This window comes from Bufo gargarizans, chromosome 9, assembly GCF_014858855.1.
Source record: "Bufo gargarizans isolate SCDJY-AF-19 chromosome 9, ASM1485885v1, whole genome shotgun sequence".
Classification (NCBI taxonomy): domain Eukaryota; kingdom Metazoa; phylum Chordata; class Amphibia; order Anura; family Bufonidae; genus Bufo; species Bufo gargarizans.
The window spans coordinates 21990335-22011459 of record NC_058088.1 but is presented as its reverse complement, the minus strand read 5'-3'; the positions used below and the strand labels follow the sequence as shown (position 1 = coordinate 22011459).

Here is a 21125-nt window from a genome sequence, read left to right as displayed (position 1 = left end):
CCAACATCTGAACAACAATGGCTACAGAAAGTACATCAGTTGTGTCGCATGGAGGGGCTGACTAGCTGCCAGACCAATAGACATGATTCTTTTATGAAAGTGTGGGACCCCCGGTTAAGATACAGTAAAATCATTAGTTACCCCTTGCTACCTGTCATTGTTTGCTCTATTATTTGCTCCACTCTATTTCTAAACCCATTACAGATTTAAGTTCTAGCTCTTGCTCTACTACAACCGATAAGGTATAAGTAAAACAATTGTATTTTATTCTCTTTCCTGACTGGACTACTGGCATGGCAGAAACAGACTTATTTTATTTCTTTTTGCATCCACTCGATGCTATACCAAAAAAATATAAACAATAAAATATTTGTGGCATATCTGATATTGTAACTGTACAAGGAATCCATAAGATTTAGCCCCAAGACCTGGTATAGACATTTAATGGAAATTTGTATTGTTTTACAATTGTATAATCTATGTAGATGATGACACCGAAGCATACAATTGTCTGTTGCTATTATGAAAATCTAATAAAACCTGATTTGATAAAAAAAAATACAAAATGGTGCCTAAAAATCATTCTAGCAAAATCTGCCTTCAAAATCCATATGGCGCTCCTTCCCTTCTGACCACTGCCACGTGCCCATAGAGCAGTTTACCACCACATGTGGGGTATTTCTGTAAACTGCAGAATCAGTGTAATGCATATTGAGGCTTATTTTGCTGTCAAGAAAAAAAATTGATTAACATAAAGAAATCGACCAAAAAAGTGAAATTTTAACTCCATTTTCCTTTAATTCTTGTGGAAGAACTCAAGCGTTAACAAAGTTTGTAACATCAGTTTTGAATAATTTTAGGGGTGTAATTTCTAAAATAGGGTCATTTATGGGTGATTTCCATTACGTAAGCCCCTCAAAATCACTTTATAACTGAATTGGTGCTTAAAAAAAAATTGTTTTGGAAATTTTGGGGAAAAAATTGCTTCTAAAATGCAAAGCCTTCTAACGTCCTAAAAATATTAAAATGACATTTACTAAATAATTCCAACATAAAGCAGACACATGGGGAATGTTGATTGATAAGTATCTTATGAGGTATAACTATCTTAAAAGTAGAGAAATTCTAATTTTTTGCACATTTTGGGTACATTTTGGATTATTTAATAAATATAGGTGAAGTATATGGACTCAAATTTATCACTGTCATAAAGTACAATGTGTGACGAGAAAACAATCCCTGAACGGCTTGGATAAGTAAAAGCGTTCCAAATGTTTTACCACATAAAGTGGCCTGGGATTTAAGATGAAAAGTGGCTTGGTAGTGAAGGGGTTAAGGGACTGCGCTGCTCTCCTGGAATCCACAAACAAAAGTCAAGTCCGATGCCAGATCCTTCCTCCAATTCTTCTTGCTTATGTCGCCAAACAGTGCTACTACGTCCTGGTGCGGTGCAGCTCCACAGTCTATTCACATCCAATCAAGGAGCAGGATAGTGAGGCGCCGCATGCACTTTGGGCTAAAAGACGGATTTATTCTACTCACAAGAGTCGTCGATTTAAACAAGGCATATCAGTTTCCCAGAGTCCGCCCGTCCTAGGTATCGTGCCTCCTAGGTCCCTATAGAAATGCCGCAAAATGGACAAGAATAGGACATGATCTATAATATTTGCAGGGCCACGGAAGGGAGCAGCAGATGCAGACAGTACACAGAGTGCTGTCCACATATTTTGCGGCCCCATTGAAGTGGGGAAATTAAAAGCAGAGAAATTAAAATTTTTAAAAATTGAGAATTTTTCCAAATTTTCTTTTTTTCTTTCTTCTAAATAAAGGTGATGTCTATCGACTCAAATTTACCAATAACATGAAGTACTGTCATAAAACAATCTCAGAACGGCCTGGATAAGTGAAAGCGTTCCAGAGATATTACCAGATAAAGTGACACAAGTCAGATTTCCAAAATTTGGCCTCGTCCTTCAGCACTAAAGCCTGTCCATTCATGCCGGTGACGTCACTGGGCTCACTGCTAGGCGGAAGCCTCCACCTAGCGGAGCCCCGGTACGTCACCTCATCTAATGAAAAAGCCCTTGTCCTGCGCGATTCAACGTAGGGCAAGGGAGAGCATGAAATGCTGAGGGGTGAAGACGGGAATATGTCCGGGTCCAGTTCTGAACTCAGACATCCCCTTTAAGGTGAAAAATGTCTCGATACTGAAGGGGTTAAATACATACCATTTTCTTTCCGCTGGGTCTCCCTGGTAACGGACACCGCTGTATGGCACCTGTCAGAGGCGTCTGTATAACACCCCAGGGCGAGCGATCTGTACAGGAAGTTGTCTGCGGCTCATTTATGACATATCACATACGTGTTCTGTCACATGGTCCCAGTGGCGTAGCGTGGGTTGCCAGCACTCGGGGCGAGCCATGTAGTGCGCCCCCCTTCCCAACCTGTGGCCTCGCCCCTTTTACAGATAATGTAGCAGTCCTATGTAACACCACAGATAACATGGTGATAACTCTCTAAGTACAGATAATGTAGCAGTCCTATGTAACACCACATATAACACAGTGATAACTCTGAGTACAGATAATGTAGCAGTACTATGTAACACCACAGATAACATGGTGGTAACTCTGAGTACAGATAATGTAGCAGTCCTATGTAACACCTCAGATAACACAGAGATAACTCTCTGAGTACAGATAATGTAGTAGATGGGTGTGAGGCCCCAGAATTCAGAACACACGCACAGTGTGACCTGAAGTCTGGGGCCAGGATGCGGCAGGGTGGGCCAAATTCTCAATCCACCCCCCCCCCCCCCCCAACCCTACTGTATAACAAATATGTGTTTGGACATTACATACATCACTACAAAATATACAGGAGAATACAGCACCACATACCTCATCCATCCATTGACATCTCCTGTGATATAGACTTTCCTCAACGTCTTCATTCGGAAATAAGACCGCCATGACACCTTCGTTCAGCCGCGTCTCATCTACGCAGAGTTTTATTATTATGTTATTATTATATATAATGGCCCCTCTGTAATATTATGATATATAATGGGCCATTATATATCCTAATAATACAGAGGGGGCCATTATATATTATAATAATACAGGGGGGTCATTATATATAGTAATTATACAGAGGGGCCATTATATATATATATAACAATAATACAGAGGGGGCCATTATATATCCTAATATTACAGAGGGGTCACTATATATAATATACAGGGGGGCCCTTATATATTATAGTTATACAGAGGGGCTATTAATAATGGGCCCTCCGTATAATTATAATATATAATGGTCCCGCTGTATAATTATTACATATAATGGCCCCCTTGTATAAGGGTCCATTCACACGTCCTGTTTTTTTTCATCCTGAAAAACGGTCCGTTTTTTGCGGATCCGTTGTTCCTGAAAATGTTTCCGTATGTCATCCGTTTTTTGCGGATCCGCAAAAAACGGAAACATGTATACATTTCAATAATCAAATAAAGTTGTTTGGATTTCTTTGAAAAAAAATTTAAAAAAATAAAAATAAAAAAAATTTGTTATGTGTTTCCAGGAACGGAATCCGCAAAAAACGGATGACATACGGAATGACATCCGAATGTCATCCGTTTTTTGCGGATCCATTGACTTTGTATTGTACCAGGATCCGATTTTTCAGGACAAGAATAGGACATGTTTTATATTTAAACGGACATGCGGAACGGAACAACGGAAACGGACAGCACACATTGTGCTGTCCGATTTTTTCCAGGACCCATTGAAAATGAATGGGTCCAGATCTGGTCCTGATCTGTTCCTGAAAAAACGGAACAGATCAGGAAAGAAAAAACGGACGTGTGAATGGACCCTAATTATTATATATTATGGCCCCCTGTATAATATAAAATGGTGCCCATTCTTTCTAAATATACTGGGCCCCTTTGTATCTCTTCTGCCCACCTCCATAGTGCCCCCAGTACTTACATAAAAAAAATAATAATAATAATTATACTCACCTCTCTTCATCACTTCTTGAAGTCTTTGCTTGGGCGTCCCAGCGCAGGCGGTCAGGAACACATCACCCTGCCCTCCTGTGCCGCGTCATCACATCATCTCGCGAGACCCGGCGCAGGAGGTCTCGGTGATATAATCGCGATCTCCTGAAATCCTGCTCCGCTCTACTGCGTCTTAAAGCTTCTGGCCAGGCGGAACGGAGGGGATGGGAGCCATAGGCTTCCATCACCCTCATTTTACTGCCTGGCGCCCCCTACAATTTGGCGCCCGGGGCAATGGCCCCCCTGGCCCCCCCACGCTACGCGGGGGGTCTACACTGGTATACTGCAGAGCGCTGCACCGGTATTAGGACACACGCCTTGGTGCGCCACTATGCGGTCTGCTGTAGAACCCTGGTAGCGAAACATTACCTGCCCGGGACAAAATGGCCGCCACATGGAGCACAGCGTAATACTGCACTGTTCCGTAAATTGCCGGATGCACACGGCTGGCATCTTCGTTTTGTGGATCCACAGCGCGGTCGTGTGCATGAGGCCTAGGGCTGAGTTCACACCATCGGCTATTGTGAGACAAAACCAGGCGCGGGTCAAAATCACAGAACAGGAGGAAATCTTTCCATTACGCCTGATCTCTGTGGAGGCTTCACTACGGGTTTTTGGTCACAATAACGGATGGAAATAACTGAAGTGTGAACTCAGCCTGACAAATGAGACTAAAAAACCAACCTAAAACCAAGTGAATGACAGAACTAAATGCACAAATATGATTTTGATATAAAGTATACATTTAATGTCATTCATATTCACTTGCTGAGTTTTAGTAATTATGATGGGGAAAAAAATATAAAACCTCCCTTACTTATTACTGAGATGGCAACCACAGTATAAGCACTCACCTCACCACACTAAAGATGGCGCTCACTCGCCGCTGCCCTTACTTACCATAAGCGTAAGTAGAAAACTTTATTATTCCGTACATACTAGAGACAGTTTTTTTTTTTGTAACTTTATTGTTCCCTTCCGCTAAGGAGCAGGATTTCAGCATGGCGACTACCAAGCCTCTGAAGCGGGTGAGACCCACGTGTGTAACGCCCGTGGATTTGGCTGTGAACCCCGACGACTTGTGGGGCTCGGCTGCCGCCAGTTATACCTACCTGGAGGCGGGAATGCTGGGACTTGTAGTGTCTCTGTAGCCGAGCAGTCTAGCATACATGGTTCTGTGTGGCATAGCCTTCATTACTTAGACTGGTGTAATAGAGTAGCCACCTAGCCCTCATAGACAGTACATCAGTGGTCTCTAGCTGACACAGCACTACTACACCCAATATTGTCTGAGCATGCTGGGAGTTGTAGTCTGGAGAGCGCTGCAGTGCACTGCATAGACAATATGCAGCGATCTAAGGGGGTCCCAGGGATCAGAAACTAGTCCTGTGGTTTGGTGATAAATGATGATTTGGGGGACAATCCCTTTAAGTGCATAAGAGATCATGTGATCATTTTGTTCCTCTGTTATTCCTCCTGAAACAGTATGGTATCGTTAGCGGAGAAAAGAAAATGTCAAACCTCACATTGGGGCCGTTTCTTTGCTAGGACTTCTGGTTGTAATAATTGCCCTGTGATCTATTGCCTGATCAAATGTGTCACCAATGTGGGACTACAAGTCCCAGCAGGTTACCTGCACCATAGCCAGGAAGACACAGGTTAAAGGAGGATGATATTAATCTGCTGTGTCCAGAACCAAAGTATAACTGTAGATATCTGTCCGCCATCTTACAGAAAGCACCGAGGTACTACGAGGGGGTAGATGAGAATAAGCCGGCACAAGATGAACAGAAGAAGAAGAAGATGGGGGTTGTAGTAAAACCAAAAGCAAATCAAGCACGAGGGAAGAAGAAGCCCCAGAAGAAAGGGGTCACCACAGGGGTGAGTACCGAGGACGGATGACAAGTAAAATTAGGTCCTGACTCCTGGTGGTGCCGGATTGTCAGATTTTCTATATTATTAGACTGTTATGGAAAAGTATGACTATATGATGTATCGGCCATCTTACAGGGAGATAAGAAGAGGATGGGGGTTGTAGTAAAACCAAAAGCAAATCAAGCACAAGGGAAGAAGAAGCCCCAGAAGAAAGGGGTCACCCCAGGGGTGAGTACCGAGGACTGATGACAAGTAAAATTAGGTCCTGACTCCTGGTGGTGCCGGATTGTCAGATTTTCTATATTATTACACTGTTATGGAAAAGTATGACTATATGATGTATCGGCCATCTTACAGGGAGATAAGAAGAGGATGGGGGTTGTAGTAAAACCAAAAGCAAATCAAGCACAAGGGAAGAAGAAGCCCCAGAAGAAAGTGGTCACCACAGGGGTGAGTACCGAGGACTGATGTGTAGTAAGATAAGAACATCCCGATGGTGCCGGATTGTCAGATTTTCTATATTATTAGACTGTTATGGAAAAGTATGACTATATGATGTATCGGCAATCTTACAGAAAATACAGGGGAACCCCAAGGAGGGAGATAAGAAGAGGATGGGGGTTGTAATAAAACCAAAAGCAAATCAAGCACAAGGGAAGAAGAAGCCCCAGAAGAAAGGGGTCACCACAGGGGTGAGTACCGAGGACTGATGTGTAGTAAGATAAGAGCATCCCGATGGTGCCGGATTATCAGATTCTCTATATTATTAGACCGTTATGGAAAAGTATGAATATATGATGTATCAATCGTTCTACAAAAAATATAGATGAACCACAAGGAGGGAGATAAGAGGATGGGGGTTGCGGTGAAATGGAGAACAAATCAAGCACAATGGAAGAAGAAGAAGCTCCAGAAGAAAGATGTCGTCACAGGAGTGAGTATAGTAAAATACCTGTCATCCGGCGCCAGGAGGTCCTGATGGTGCCGGGTTGTTAGATTCTCTGTTATTAGACTGTTATGGAAAAGTATAATGTATCGGCCATCTTACAGAAAATGCAGAGGAACTACAAGGAGGGAGATAAGAAGAGGATGGGGGTTGTGGTGAAACTGAGAACAAGTCAAGAAGAATGGAAGGAAAAGAAGAGCCAGAAGAAGAAAGATGTGATCTCAGGGGTGAGTGTCTATAGTAGAATAGCTGTAATCCGGGGCCAGGAGAGGGAGATAAGAAGAGGATGGGGGTTGTGGTGAAATGGAGAACAAATCAATCACAATGGAAGAAGAAGCCCCAGAAGAAAGATGTCATTGCAGGAGTGAGTATAGTAGAATACCTGTCATCCGGCGCCAGCAGGTCCTGATGGTGCCGGATTGTCAGATTTTCTAGGTCTAATTTCAAGGTTATAAGAGGATTCTGCATTAGATGGAACCATAATTAAAAGGAGTCTCCAGACTACAGATACTGAGGACCTATCCCTGCAGGTCATAAATATCAGATCAGTGGGGCTCGAGCTCCCGGCATCCCCCAGCGATCGGCTGTTTTATGGCTCTAGTGTACAAAGCAGGAGGCAGAAGGTCCAGTACACAGTGTAGTGGCCATGAGTCCTGGTATGCCAGGAACTACACAGTGGACAGAGTCTGCTGCCTCCAGCTCTGTACACCCAATAGTTCCCAGCGCCAAGCCAGCTGATCGCTCGGGGATACCGGGTGTTGGTTGGCCTCCTGCCCCCCCCCCCCCCATGATCTGATATTGATGATCTTTCTTGAGGATGGGCAATCAATATCTGTAGCCCAGAGAATCCCTTTAAAGGGGTTGTCCGGGTTCAGAGCTGAACCCGGACATACCCTTATTTTCACCCCGGCAGCCCTCCTGAGCCTGGCATCGGAGCATCTCGTGCTCCGATGCGCTCCCGTGCCCTGCACTAGATCGCGCAGGGCACAGGCTCTTGTGTTTTCAATAACACACTGCTGGGCGGTAACTTCCGCCCAGCAGTGTGTTCGGTGACCTCACCGGCTCTGAGGGGCGGGCTTTAGCTCTGCCCTAGCCGTTTTACTGGCTAGGGCAGAGCCAAATCCCGCCCATCAGTGCCGGTGACGTCACCGGGCTGCCTGTCAGCCCCATAGAGAGCCCGGTATGTCACCGGAACTCAGAAAAATGCCTTTGCCCTGCGCGATTTAGCGCAGGGCAAAGGAGAGCATCGGAGCATGAACTGCTCCGATGCTCATGTCAGGGGGGCTGCCGGGGTGAAAATGGAGGGATGTCCAGGTTCAGCTCTGAACCTGGACAACCCCTTTAAGTTGTCGTACCCAAAGCTTCATGTTGTCAGACTTTCTACCTTACCAGGTAATACCGTAATTGTAGAAATATGACCCAACCTACAAATAACGCCAGAAAAAAGAGCTATCTGGTCATGTTGAGCATAGCTACAGATATCACTGCTAGCCCCATATGGAAACACTGACCTCATTTCTTCGTATAAACCCTTTATGTGGCACCCAGCACTTGTCGATAGATGCAGTGCTGTAGTAAGGTGCATCTTCCACTACAAGGTTGATAGTGCTATGTAGTTCCGGCGCCCACCTCCATTCATGGAGCTTCACCAGATGTCCAAGGTGTCATTCCCCCGCTGGTCAGCTCATGATGGCCTATCCTGGACAATCCCTTTAACCTCAAGTCAAGAGCCGTCATGAGGCAGAGAGACTGCAGCGCCATCCCTACTGCCTCCTTCTCCTCTGACTTTGAGGAGGATTCTGCTGAAAGGTGATGAAGGTTCAACTTTTCCCCTCAAGATACATTACAGTTTCCTGTTTTCATAGTTACTACTGATTTATGAAAAAAAAAAAAAAAAAGACAACCCATTCGCGTTCAATCTCCAGTTCTTCTCTGTGTTATATCCTTGTCTTGGTCCAGTTCTCATTTCCATTCTGTTTGTGCTCTATTCCAGGCAACAGATCCCTTCCCCGGCCTCCCCTCCATGCCAGAAGACCAGTTATCAAAATACGAGCGAGCGAGGAAAGCGGAGCAGGTCAGTACCGGAGTGATCACCTACGGTCTCCCAAGAGGGAAGTTTCAAACCTTCGCCTGGAAGATCAGTTTGAGAAATGAGTTCTGGTGCCTTGTCCGTATCTCGGGCCTTCCTCATGTGTAATCCTGTGTGTTCCAGGTTATGGATACTTTTCCAAATGTCAAGGAGCGTTTAAAGCTGGAGGAGTCAAAGGTGCAGAGCGCGCTGAGCCAGGCGGCGAGACACGACCTGTTACTGCCGGAGGAGGAAGGGTGAGACCGCAGAAATGGGTTGATTCAAACAAAAGTAGCCAACCTGCTGCAGTGACTTGCATACCGTGCTTGCTCTGGGGTTACCATGGTTGCATGCTTTTCATGCACTTCCTGTAATATGGCATATCTGCACAGGAACGATATGGCGGATGTATTCTTGTAATGCTATTTGTCGGCATTTTGCAGGTTTCTGGAAGGCGATGAAGGGGAGGACACGAGCATCATCACCCAGCAGGACATAGCCGAAGTGGTGGACATTACAAGCGCGTCAAAGGTGAAGATCCAGCCCCAGGTCCCCCGCTGCCTCCACTGCTTTAGTTGCCACGATCTGACATCTTCCTCTGTCTTACTTGCAGCATTTTAACCTCACCCTCAACCAGTTTGGTCCTTACAGAATCAACTACTCTCGGAACGGAAGGTGAGCGGACATACTGCAACTCTCATTCTCCTTGTCTCGTTACACTGTAGTAGTGATAGTAATTACTCCTTCCCTCCCCCAGGCACCTTCTCCTGGCCGGCCAGCGGGGTCACGTCGCCTCCATGGATTGGCATACCAAGAAACTTCACTGTGAGATGAATGTGATGGAAACGGTCAACGATGTCAGGTGACTTCCTCCAGATTTCAGTATTTTTACATTGATCACATGGGAGACGGTGACATGAAGCAAAATGTCTGCCAACCTTAGGCATTAAAGCTAGATCCGAACCGGTGCATGCGCAGAGGGGATGTGGAGCTGATGCCATTTCTCCCTGAGCTTGCACTACTATTCTAGCTTAAAGAGGTTGTCCCATCTTGGACATTGAGGGCATAGGATATACCCCCAGTGTCTGATAGGTACAGGTCCCACCTCTGGGACCCGCACCTATCCTTAGAATGGAGCCAGCAAATTGACAGAGTCCACACCGCGCATGTGCGGCCACCTTCCATTCATTTCTAGGAGAGTGCAGAAAATGGCTGAGCCAACGCTTTCCGTAAGCCCCACAGCGCGGTGTCGCTTTCCAATCATTTCAATGGGACTTCCGAAATAGCCCGGCTATTTTTGCCACTCCCATAGAAATGAATTTAGGGTGGCTGCGCATGTGCCCGCCTTCACTTTGCAGGCTCCGTTCTAAGGATGGGTGTGGGACCCGCACTTATCAGACATTGGGGGCATATCCTACTGATATGCCCCCAATGTCCAAGATGGGACAACCCCTTTAAGGTGTCAGTGAAAGGAAGCTGGGGGGAATAGGACTTGAGATTGCAGGACACTTAGGAGTTCAGGACACGCCCAGCGGACTCTACTCTGCTTATCTGCATACAGTGGGTAAGCTGTGCTGGTGGGGCCACACATGTCCCCAGGACCTATATAGGGGTTACAGCAAAAAAACTGCAGATTTTTTTTATATATTTATTTTTCCCCTTGAAGTGAAGCCTATGGGAGCTGAATTGGCACTATGCTCTCACAAGTGTGGCCGCTCCTTCACTTAGGTCACTAGTGGGGCTCCCGGTGGTCGGACCACCATCATCCGATATGTGTCCTAAATATAAAGGCCTTCACCACCAAATATTGCCCATATTATGACACATAACCACATGGTCTCCAAGTCCTCTCGTGATGTCATAACCACAGGACCCACCGTTATATGCTGAGGGTCTGTCTGGGGTGTTCCCCTTTACATGTCTTTCTCCTGGTCCTGATTCGGTCCCATAGGGTTTGTCTGCTCTCCATCCCTGTAGGTGGCTGCACACTCACGCCATGTTTGCCGCGGCTCAGAAGAAGTGGCTGTATATATACGACAACCTGGGCGTGGAGCTGCATTGCATCAAGAAGTTTAATGACGTTCTACGTATGGAGTTCCTGCCGTATCACTTCCTGCTCGCCACGTGTGTAAGTTTCGGGGGGCGCCCAGGACATTGCTCTCTTGTATAATGAACCTTTATTAAATATACTTTGGTTTATTTCCGTTTTCAAGATTTTGAACCTTGCTGTCAGTGAATGGAAACATCTGTCAGCCCTGATCATGTGTTGCTCACACAGGCGCTTGGCTCTTTACAAGAGAGAGCTCTGATACACTGTAACGAACCTCTCTCCTGTGCCAGGCAGACATGTTCAGGACCCCAGCCATTTCCTTACGTCACTCCCATCCTCCTGTCTATTGCGTCTCTCTGCTCTCTCTTTCCAGAGCGCCACGGGCTTCCTGCAGTACTTGGATGTCTCTGTGGGAAGAGAAATCACCGCCACTTCTGTGAAAGCGGGGAGGCTGAGCGTCATGTGTCAGAACCCGCACAATGCCGTCGTCCACCTGGGGCATCACAATGGTATCTACCGCACTCCTGCCCATTTCTGTCTGCCATTCTTAATGCAATGAAATCTGCTGCAATTTTATCATGTAGATTATTTTTTTTTTATGTGCCCACCAGTTTTAAAGATCTCAGATTGCTGTCAACGAATGGGAACATTCGTCTGGTACATTTGCAGACCGGAAACTTGTCCTGTCTAGACCTGCTTGTCCAGCAGGTGGGGTTGTTACAGTGTATTAGTTATTGGGTTGCTGCTGTGTTTCACCCACAGAGAATTCCCCCAGACTGATACAGTGTAACGACACGTCAGAGCTGTGTGCGCAGGACAAGGTCAGGGCAGGATCTGAATGTAAGGTAATGGGAAGGGATTGTAGAACTTTCCATTAGGGCTCTTGTACACGGCTATAAGTGTTTTGCGTTGCGGATCCCGGCCGAGTGTGTGCCACTATTTATTTCTTAACGTCTGTAGAAAAGTCCTATTCTTGTCTGCAAAACGGACAAGAATTGGACATGTTCTATCTTTATGCGGGGCTGCAGAACGTATTATTATTTATTATTAAAGCGCCATTCCTTCCATAGCGCTGTACATATGATAAGCGGTGCACATACATAATACAGACAACTGCACTAAGCATGAACAGGACGAGTTACAGACTGGTACAGAAGGAGAGAGGGCCCTGCCAGTGAGGGCTTACAATCTACATGGTATGGGAGAAGGACACAGTAGGTGAGGGTAAAGCTGGTCATGGCGGTATAGAGGCAGCAGGGTCACTGGTTGTAGGCTTGTCTGAAGAGGTGGGTTTTCAGGTTTCTTTTGAAGGACTCCACTGTAGGTGAGGGTCTGATATGTTGGGGTAGCGGGTTCCAGAGTGTGGGGGATGCACGGGAGAAATCCTGGAGGCGATTGTGGGAAGAGGTGATAAGAGGAGAGAAGGAGGTCTTGTGAGGATCGGAGAGTGCGTGTGGGGATGCATCGGGAAAGTAGCTTAGAGATGTAGGGAGGGGACAGGTTGTGGACGGCCTTGTATGTATTTGTTAGTAGTTTGAAGTGAATTAGTTGGGCAATGGGGAGTCAGTGAAGGGATTGGCAGAGGGGAGAGGCAGAGGAGTAACAGGGTGAGAGGTGGATTAGTCGGGCAGAAGAGTTGAGGATAGATTGGAGGGGTGCTAGATGAAGGCCACAGAGGAGAGTGTTGCAGTAGTCTAGGCGGGAGATGATGAGGGCATGTACAAGCATTTTCGCAGATTCAAAGTTAAGGAAAGCGCGAATGCGGGAGATGTTTTTAAGTTGGAGGCGGCAGGTGGTGGAAAGGGCTTAGATGTGCGGTCGGAAGGAAAGGGCAGAATCCAAAGTCACTCCAAGGCAGCGGACTTGGTTGACCGAGGAGAGTGTGCAGCCATTGATTGTGATAAATAGGTCTGTTGGGGGGGGGGGGGGGGGGGGGGGAGCATGATGATGAATTCTGTTTTATCCATGTTAAGTTTTAGAAAGCGAAAGGCGAAGAAGGATGATATAGAAGATACATTGTGGGATTCTTGATAGTAAGGTGGTGATGTTGGGACCAGAGAGGTAGATTTGTGTGTCGTCAGCGTAGGAGTGATACTGAAAGCCATGGGTCCCAGGACAGAGCCTTGCGGCACACCACCAGAGAGGGAATGAAACTAAGAGGTGGTGCGAGGGTGGGAGATGCTAAATGTCCACTCTGTGATGTATGATATGATCCAGGAGAGAGCCAGGTCAGTGATGCCAGGACAGGTCAAGGAGAAGGAGGACAGAGTAATGTTTTTTGGTTTTGGCTGTCAGTAGGTCATTGGTGACTTTGGTAAGGGCAGTCTCGGTCGAGTGGTGGGGTCGGAAGCCAGATTGTAGGCGGTCAAAGAGGGAGGAGAGGTGAGAGGACAGTCCAGAATGGACATGTTGTTCAAGTAGCTTTGAGGCAAATGGAAAAAGTGATATGGGGCGATAACTGGACAAAGAAGATGGGTCAAGTGAAGGCTTTTTGAGGATGGGTGTAATGGTAGCATAATTAAAAGCAGAGGGGAAGACACCCGAGGTTAGTGATAGGTTGAATAGATGAGTTAGGGCTGGAATAAACACTGTGGTGAGGTTAGGGATGAGGTGGGATGGGATTGGGTCAAGTGCACAGGTGGTGAGATGTGATCTGGAGAGTAGAGTGGAGAGTTTTTCTTCTGTAATGGTGGAGAACCGGGTTTTGGGAGAAGAGGACCGAGCAGTTGTGTAGAGGGTCTGTGGGGACTGTGCACTGAAGTTTTCTCTGATGTTGACTATCTTTTGTTTGAAGTATGTGACAAAGTCCTTAAGCTGAGATGAGAGGAGAAGGTGGGGGCCCTGGGGGACGGAGAAGGGAGCTAAGTGTTAAAAAGTTGTTTAGGGCTGTGTGACAGGGAAGATATGAGAGATGAGAAGTCGCCTGTTTTGCATCAGCGAGTGAGGATTTGAATATGAGAAGGGATTGCTTGTATGCGGTGAATTGATCCTTAGAATGGGATTTCTTCCATCGCCGCTCAGCAGCCCTGGAAGCTTGTCTGAGTTTTTTGGTCAGGTTGGTGTGCCAGGGTTGTCTGTTAATTTTTCAGGTTTTGTTGTGTGTGTGTGAGGGGGTGACAATGTCCAGAGCTGTACTTATTGTTGTGGTGTTATATAGGGTGGTGGCAGCATCTGGGTCTTGGAGGGAACAAATGGCAGAGAGTGGGAGAAGAGAGTCAGAAAGCAAGCTAGAGTCGAGATGTTTAAGGTTCCTGCGGGGATGTGCTGGTGTGTGGACCGGGGGAGCAGCAGAAGAGAAGGTGAGTAGGTTGTGGGCGGATAGGGGGAGAGGTGAAGTAGAAAGGTTAGATAGGGAGCAGAGGCGGGTAAAGATAAGATCCAGAGTGTGACCGTCTCTGTGGGTGGGAGCAGAAGACCACTGCAAGAGGCCAAAGGAGGAAGAGAGTGATAGGAGTTTAGAGGCGGCAAGTGTCAATAGGGATGTTGAAGTCACCCATGATGATAGTGGGGATGTCGGCAGAAAGAAAGAAAGTGTAGGAGCCAGGTGTTAAAGTGGTCAAGAAAGATGGTGGCTGGGCCTGGGGGGCAGTAAATGAGAGCTACTTGAAGGTTGGAGGGAGAGTAGATGCGAACAGAGTGTACTTCAAATGAAGTGAGTGTAATGGAGGGTGGCAGCAGAGTTGGGCTTTAGGAGCAGGTGTCTGATGGGAGAAGACCAACTCCTCCACGATGTTTGCAGCCCGGGTGGGGGGTGTGAGTGAATTGAAATCCACTATGAGAGTGCAGCAGGGGAGGAGGAGTTAGAGGGTGGCAGCCATATTTCTGTGAGACCCAGGAAGGAAAGTTTTCGAGAGATGAAGAAGTCATGAATGTAGGACAGTTTGTTACAGACAGAGCATGCATTCCATAATCCTCCTGCAAGAGGAACCAAAGGAGCAGGGGTCAGAGGAATGGTTATTAGGTTTAAGGGGTTGCAGAAATGTGTAGAAGGAGATTTGTAGTGGGACATGGAGGTGATGGTGGGGATTTGCTGAGGGGGGCCTGGATTTGGAGAGATATCACTAGCAATAAGGAGAAGCAGAGAAAGTGTTAATAGATGAGAAATAGAGAGGGCAGGAGGTGTCTGTGTGTGTTTTGGGAAGGAAGGCTTTTATGTTGTCAAACAGGTTTGTGCAAGCTGTCAGGTGAGAAGGAAAGATGGAGGGGGAGATGAATAGTTCTTTGCTGGGTGAATGGATGTCGGGGTATTTCAGAAGGTTTCTGAAGCACGCTGTCCACATCTTTTACGGCCCCCTTGAAATGAATGGATCCACTTTCGATGGCAAAATTTGTGGATCAGATTCTTACCGAAACTATGGCCATGTGCATGAGCCCTCACACGACAATAAAAGGATTTATTCCAAGATTTTAAATTAAACCATAGGAGATAAGAGGGGGTCCGACCACTGGGATCCCCACCCTTCACGAGAATGGGAGTCCTGTGGCCTCCTGTATGCATGCTACCACTCCATTTGTTCTCTTTGGGACTGCCAGAGATAGCGGAGCGCTGTACTCTATCACCAGCAGTCCCATAGAGAGCTAATGGAGCGGCTCAACCACAGCTGCATCCGTACAGGCAGACACAGGTCCTCGTGGTCACAGAGGATCCCTCCAGTGAGATTCTTTTCTCCCATCCTGAGGATAGGTTTAAACTAAGGCTTGTACAGAATCAGATAAACATTGCTGCGCTCTCCCTCACCTGTCCACGGGTATTGATGCTCAGGCGAACGTAGCTGAGCCGCAGTACCACAGTCATCCTGTAGACAGGGGTGGTACTGTTTTTTGGAAGAAAGCAGCCATGTTTCTCTAATCCTGTGCAATCCTTTTAAATCTTGGAACAGCCCCGCTAGGCTTTATCTCCTGTCTCAGATGGTTGCAGTGGTCTCCATTCATCTGCGTTGATCTGCAAAGTGCCGGATTTCATTCTGCTCTTTGCTTTTTGCAGGCAGCGTCTCTCTGTGGAGCCCTTCCATCAAGGAGCCTCTAGTTAAGATGTTGTGTCATGGGGGAGCCGTCCGGGCCCTGAGCATTGACAAGACAGGAATGTAGGTGCCGCAGCTTGTTCTCCTGGTAGTCCTCTCAGCTGGTGGCGGTTTTTCTGACACATTTTCTTATTCCTTGGACAGGTACATGGCGTCTTCAGGCACAGACAGGAAGCTGACAATCTTCGACCTTCGAACTTACCGTCCTCTGACATCATGTCTTCTGCCCCTTGGTGCAGGGTCTCTGTGCCACAGTCAGAGAGGGCTGCTGGCTGCAGGAGTTGGTAACATAGTACAGGTAGGTGACCACTGCTTAGAGGGGTACTCCTGTCTCAGACATCTACGGCATGTCCCCAGCTTGATGGCGTCTGTACCGCCTCTAGACTTGCATTTGCTCCCGACCACCTTGTCTGGCCTGATATTTGGTGGTACCCCCAGTTGTCAGACGTTTCTGGGCATTTGGACAAACGGCTCCCTTTGTCCATATGAATGTTATTTCTTTCTATTGAGCGTCTTCAGGCTTCTCGATGATGTGTCCAGGATTCTTGCTGCTTTTCTTTCTTCATCTCTGCTCAGCAGAATTAGCTTTTCCAACAAGATCGATCTTCCCATAATTTGCTCAAAATGAGATAAAGCTTCAGTGCAGTCATTAGTCCTTCCAATGACAGAAGGTTCGCCTTGGTCTGGTCAAGGATCCATTTGTTCTTCTCGTCTTCTCCAGAACAATCAACGCATTTCCCATCTTGCAACTATATTGTCCAGATCGGGAGCCTTATTGTCATCTTGGACAATCCCTTTGTTTTCTTTGCATCTGAAAGGTCAATTGTCAGTTTGCTCTCAGCACTGTGTATGGGCTTTGTGTTCCATGGTTCTTAATGGTATCATCTGGGCTCCTTCCTCAGGTTTATAAAGACACGCACCTCACTGCTCCGCGCTCTCCGTACATGTGTCTCTCTGTCAAAGCCCCAATCCACGGGCTGCAGTTCTGCCCCTATGAAGATGTCCTGGGTATTGGTCATGGAGGAGGGTTCACCAGCATGATTGTGCCAGGTCTGTGGTCTTCTGTCTTCATCATGTGCCTTGCTCTTCCCCCTTCTGCATTATGTCCCTTCCATCCTAAGAATTCTCATCTATCTTCCTACAGGTGCGGGTGAAGCAAACTTTGATGGTTTGGAATGTAACCCCTATGAGACCAAGAAGCAGCGACAGGAATGGGAGGTCAAAGCTCTACTGGAAAAGGTAACCTCTGGGGACGTGGAGCAGGACTGTGCCCTGTGGAGATTAGATATACCCAAAGTTCAAGTCTTTACTGTCCGATCATTGCATCCTTCCTTGTCCTTCAGATTCAGCCTGAGCTCATCACTATGGATCCCACTCAGCTTGGAGCAGTAGATGCCATCACCATGGATAAGAAGCGCCAGGAACAAGTGGAGCGGATGGTAAGAAGACTTGGTTTTATCTTCCTCACAGCTCTTCATTAGAGATACGGATCTGTCAGATCCTTGCGGAGATCCAGCTGGTGTAGGCAGTTTTGCTGGACAATGCTTCCTGGGATGCAGGTTGGCTCTCCTCCAGAAGGAAGAAAACTGCCTGTAGGTAGCTACCCTTTAGGTCAATGCCTTACCCATTGAAAAGCCTTGAAATATGACTAGGGATATCGTCCAAACCAGAGACGCCCATCATAATATGGTTAGCTGCTGCAGAGCAATGGATGGTGAAAACCACAGGTGACTGCACAGATCTCCCTGCGCTTTAGCCTGGTCACTTGTACTGGTAGCAGGTATACATGCTGATGTAATGGTGGCACAGCCTTATAAGCAGTGCTCACCCTCAGAACTGTCCAGATGATAGAAGTTGGTCTCTAATCTCCTTCATGTGGCCCCTCTCTATAAAAGACAGACAGCATTAATCTGGCCATTTTTTATTTCAGGGTTTCGACCCCTATGAGAAGACTCGCTTTGTTCCTCGCCATAAAACAAAAGGACGGAGCTCCACTGGGAATTTGCTGAAGCGCAAGAAGAAAGTGGCTCACGAGGAGAAGAGGGTAAGTGTCTGTATAGGACAGAGGTGCTCAGGTACTTTTTGGGTCGGCCGTCGAGTGAAGGTCCAAGCCAGGACCACCCCAGTGGCATCTCTTTACAATAAGTCACATGCCTCTAATCCTGCCCAATTTCCTTTGTGCCCAGCCACTCAGTAAGGATGTGACCTTAGTGCCCCTTCACAGCAGGATGATCTCTTGGTGGATATGCAGGGATCCCCCAGTTGAATACTCGTAATGGGACACTGCATGTATTGAGCACATGCTTCCATCGTTTACGGCACAGAGCTGTCATTAAATGGGTTTTCCAGGACTTTTATCCTCTGGATAGCTCATCAGTATCTGATCGGTGGGGGTCCGACACCCAGGATCCCCGCCGATCGGCTATTTGAGAAGGCATCGGCGCTCACAGTGCCGTCCATTGTATAGTGGTTGCGCTTGGTATTGCAGCTGAGCTGCGGCTAGGCCATGTGACTAATGAACGTGTCGTCACATGGCTGAGGGAAAGCTGCGTGAAGGGCGCGGTGCTGCGGTCAGTACCTTCTCCAACAGCTGATCGTCAGGTGTCGAACCCCCACTGATCAGATATTGGTGACCTATCCATCAGTTAAAAGATCTTGGGAAAACTCCTTTAAAAACCAATTAGTGGTGTGATCAGGACAACCTCTCTCCAGATGTCCTATGAGGGCACAGTTCGGGGATGGGGGTGTTGGGTTCTGCTCTGTTTGCTATAACTAATATAAGGTGTACAAAGGATTCGGCCTGACCACCCATTACATTACACGGTGTGTGTGAGGGAACAGCTGCCCCCGCTGATATCAGATTTATCCCACAAACACTGTCCTATTTCTGTCCTGTATAACTCTGCCGTCCTTCTACCCTGACAGGCGGAGATCCGGAAGAACCTACAAGAACGAGATAAGGCGAAAAAGAGCGATACAAAGAAGGTCCAGCCGGGTCAGAGGTCAGCCCTGGACCGGTTCAAGAAGTGACCACTCCGCGTCTGCAGAAGACGTCATCTTGGGCCCTTGTGGTGTCCGTGCTGTTCAGGAACTTTTGTAGTGGAGACGCGATGGACGCTCCACCTCGCCCCTCTGTACATATAAAAATCACAGAAGAGAAATACTTCTAAAATTTAACTTTTTACTAAATGCGTTTAAGATTTGAACACAAAAACCCCGAAAATAAATTGTAAATAATTATTCTAAAATCATAATCGTAGAAACGTGCCCACGCTAGGATACAAATGGTGCACGTATATATCAACGGATAAGCGGAACAACCAGGCGACAGTATCGGGGTAAAGTATACTTAGACCAAAGCAATTGGCTGAGATCCATAACTCGCGGTTACTTGATACCAAATGCTACGATTAGCAGGTCTCCAGAGGTAACAGCCAAGATGAGGTGGTAGGGAAGATCATCTATCCCTAAGGTAACCCTACCACTCGCCCTGCCTAAATGTGGAACAGCCACCCAAAAGGGGCGATACCACCTATAGGTAGCTGACACCTGTAATACCCTGGTTATCCCTTCTCCATCCCTTCTCTTCCCGACGCGGCGATATCCACCTGGTTTATCAGGAAGCAGCAAAGGCTGATACCCGATACTGCTCACACATATCCATTAGATTCAGATAGGAAACACATGACATTGTGGGCACCTAGATAGAGAGAGAGCACTTGCGTTCAAACTGGTGCCTCTTTTAATGCCAAAGGAATCACTGGCGTCTCACGTGTTTCCGGTCCGAGGATCCGGAACAGAGAAGGATTTCCGGCGTCCTGTGAGACGCAAGACATATGGAACGCATCACAGACCGGAAGTCCCTCACAAAGGCAGAGGAACCCGTTCCTAAGATACATTGTGCGCTAGGCGAAATAAAAGATAGTAAATGACATGCATTCCTAAGGCTATTTTGAAGGGGCAAGTTTACAGAACTATAGATAAATATTCTGGGTGTTTCAATGAGATTATAAAAACCCAGCTAGTCCCTATTGGTAATCATGTATAGTAGCCAATCTTGGCCATGATATGTACGCAGGGTCCCCAGCCTATACATTCACTAGGGTCCTCCGATGGAAACATCATATAGAAAACACAGGGCTAAAGTATAAAGCTACAGGAAGCAGGAGAAGGAAATCTCATTGAGACCAAGCGGACTCGCAGTTTTGAGATGGTGAATCCACTGGGCCTCCTTTTGTCCCAATCTGCGCCTCTTGGAGATTCATGCACCACCTCGATCACCTGGAATTGCAGAGTTCTAAAGTCGCCAAAATGATATTCCGCAACATGTCTTGCTATCGGTTTGTCCCTGTGATTCCTGATATCACCTATATGGTCCCCTACCCTCCGTCTTAGTTCTCGCTTGGTCTTTCCCACATAGTTAATTGGGCATGGACTGGTACACAGACGCCTTCAGTTCTGCAATGTGCAAAATCCCTCATCGTGTAGGTTATATTTGTGGAGGCACTCACAAAACTGGTAGATTTGGCGATCGGGGGGCAACAAATACAATCTTTCCCACATTTATAAGTCCCATAAGTTTTTGTTTTCTTACTTCCAAGCCACATGCCGGTAAGGGGAGGCGCTTGGTAATGACTGTGTACATGTCGGTCCCTCGGGGACCTACCTTTCCTATATGTAATGAGTGCTTGAGGAGGGACACAATCCCTTATAGCTGGGTCTGATCGCAAGAGGGGGGGGGGGGGATGGTGACTGTCCCGACGTAGCAAACTGTTGCTTTCCGATAGGTGGTGGTATATGATTCACCATTAATCTTGGAAATCCGAATGTCTAGAAAAGTAATGCTCTCTGTCTCAATCTCCGAGGTGAAACAGAGGCCAATGATATTAGTATTTAGACATTGGACAAAGGACTTAATTCAACGTCACCATCCCATAAGATCAGGATATCATCAATATAACAGCCTGAGAAGACAATATGAGAAGTGAATTGATCAAGCCCATCCACGAAGACCATGGTATCTTCCCACCAGCCCAGGAGTAAGTTGGCATGTCCTCAAAGAAATAATTATGCGTGAGCACAAACTGTAATATAGTAAGAATAA

General features: G+C 46.8%; 1 protein-coding gene across 2 annotated transcripts; it reads left to right on the top strand.

Annotated features, from left to right (window-relative positions):
- Positions 1-5048: 5048 nt before the first annotated feature.
- WDR46 (WD repeat domain 46) lies at positions 5049-19261 on the top strand. Of its 2 annotated transcripts, XM_044305968.1 has the most exons (21): positions 5049-5089; positions 5796-5942; positions 6072-6164; positions 6294-6386; positions 6512-6628; positions 6763-6870; positions 6987-7109; positions 8876-8956; positions 9095-9207; positions 9394-9481; positions 9564-9625; positions 9708-9812; positions 10928-11078; positions 11374-11509; positions 15985-16084; positions 16166-16319; positions 16924-17071; positions 17166-17260; positions 17365-17460; positions 17952-18065; positions 18947-19261. In XM_044305968.1, the coding sequence occupies exons 1-21, from the start codon at positions 5063-5065 to the stop codon at positions 19049-19051; spliced, it is 2256 nt and encodes a 751-aa protein (XP_044161903.1). In that variant the 5' UTR covers positions 5049-5062; the 3' UTR covers positions 19052-19261. The 2 variants fall into 2 exon arrangements, with proteins under 2 accessions (XP_044161903.1, XP_044161904.1); XM_044305969.1 differs by lacking the exons at positions 6072-6164; positions 6294-6386; positions 6512-6628.
- Positions 19262-21125: the final 1864 nt, after the last annotated feature.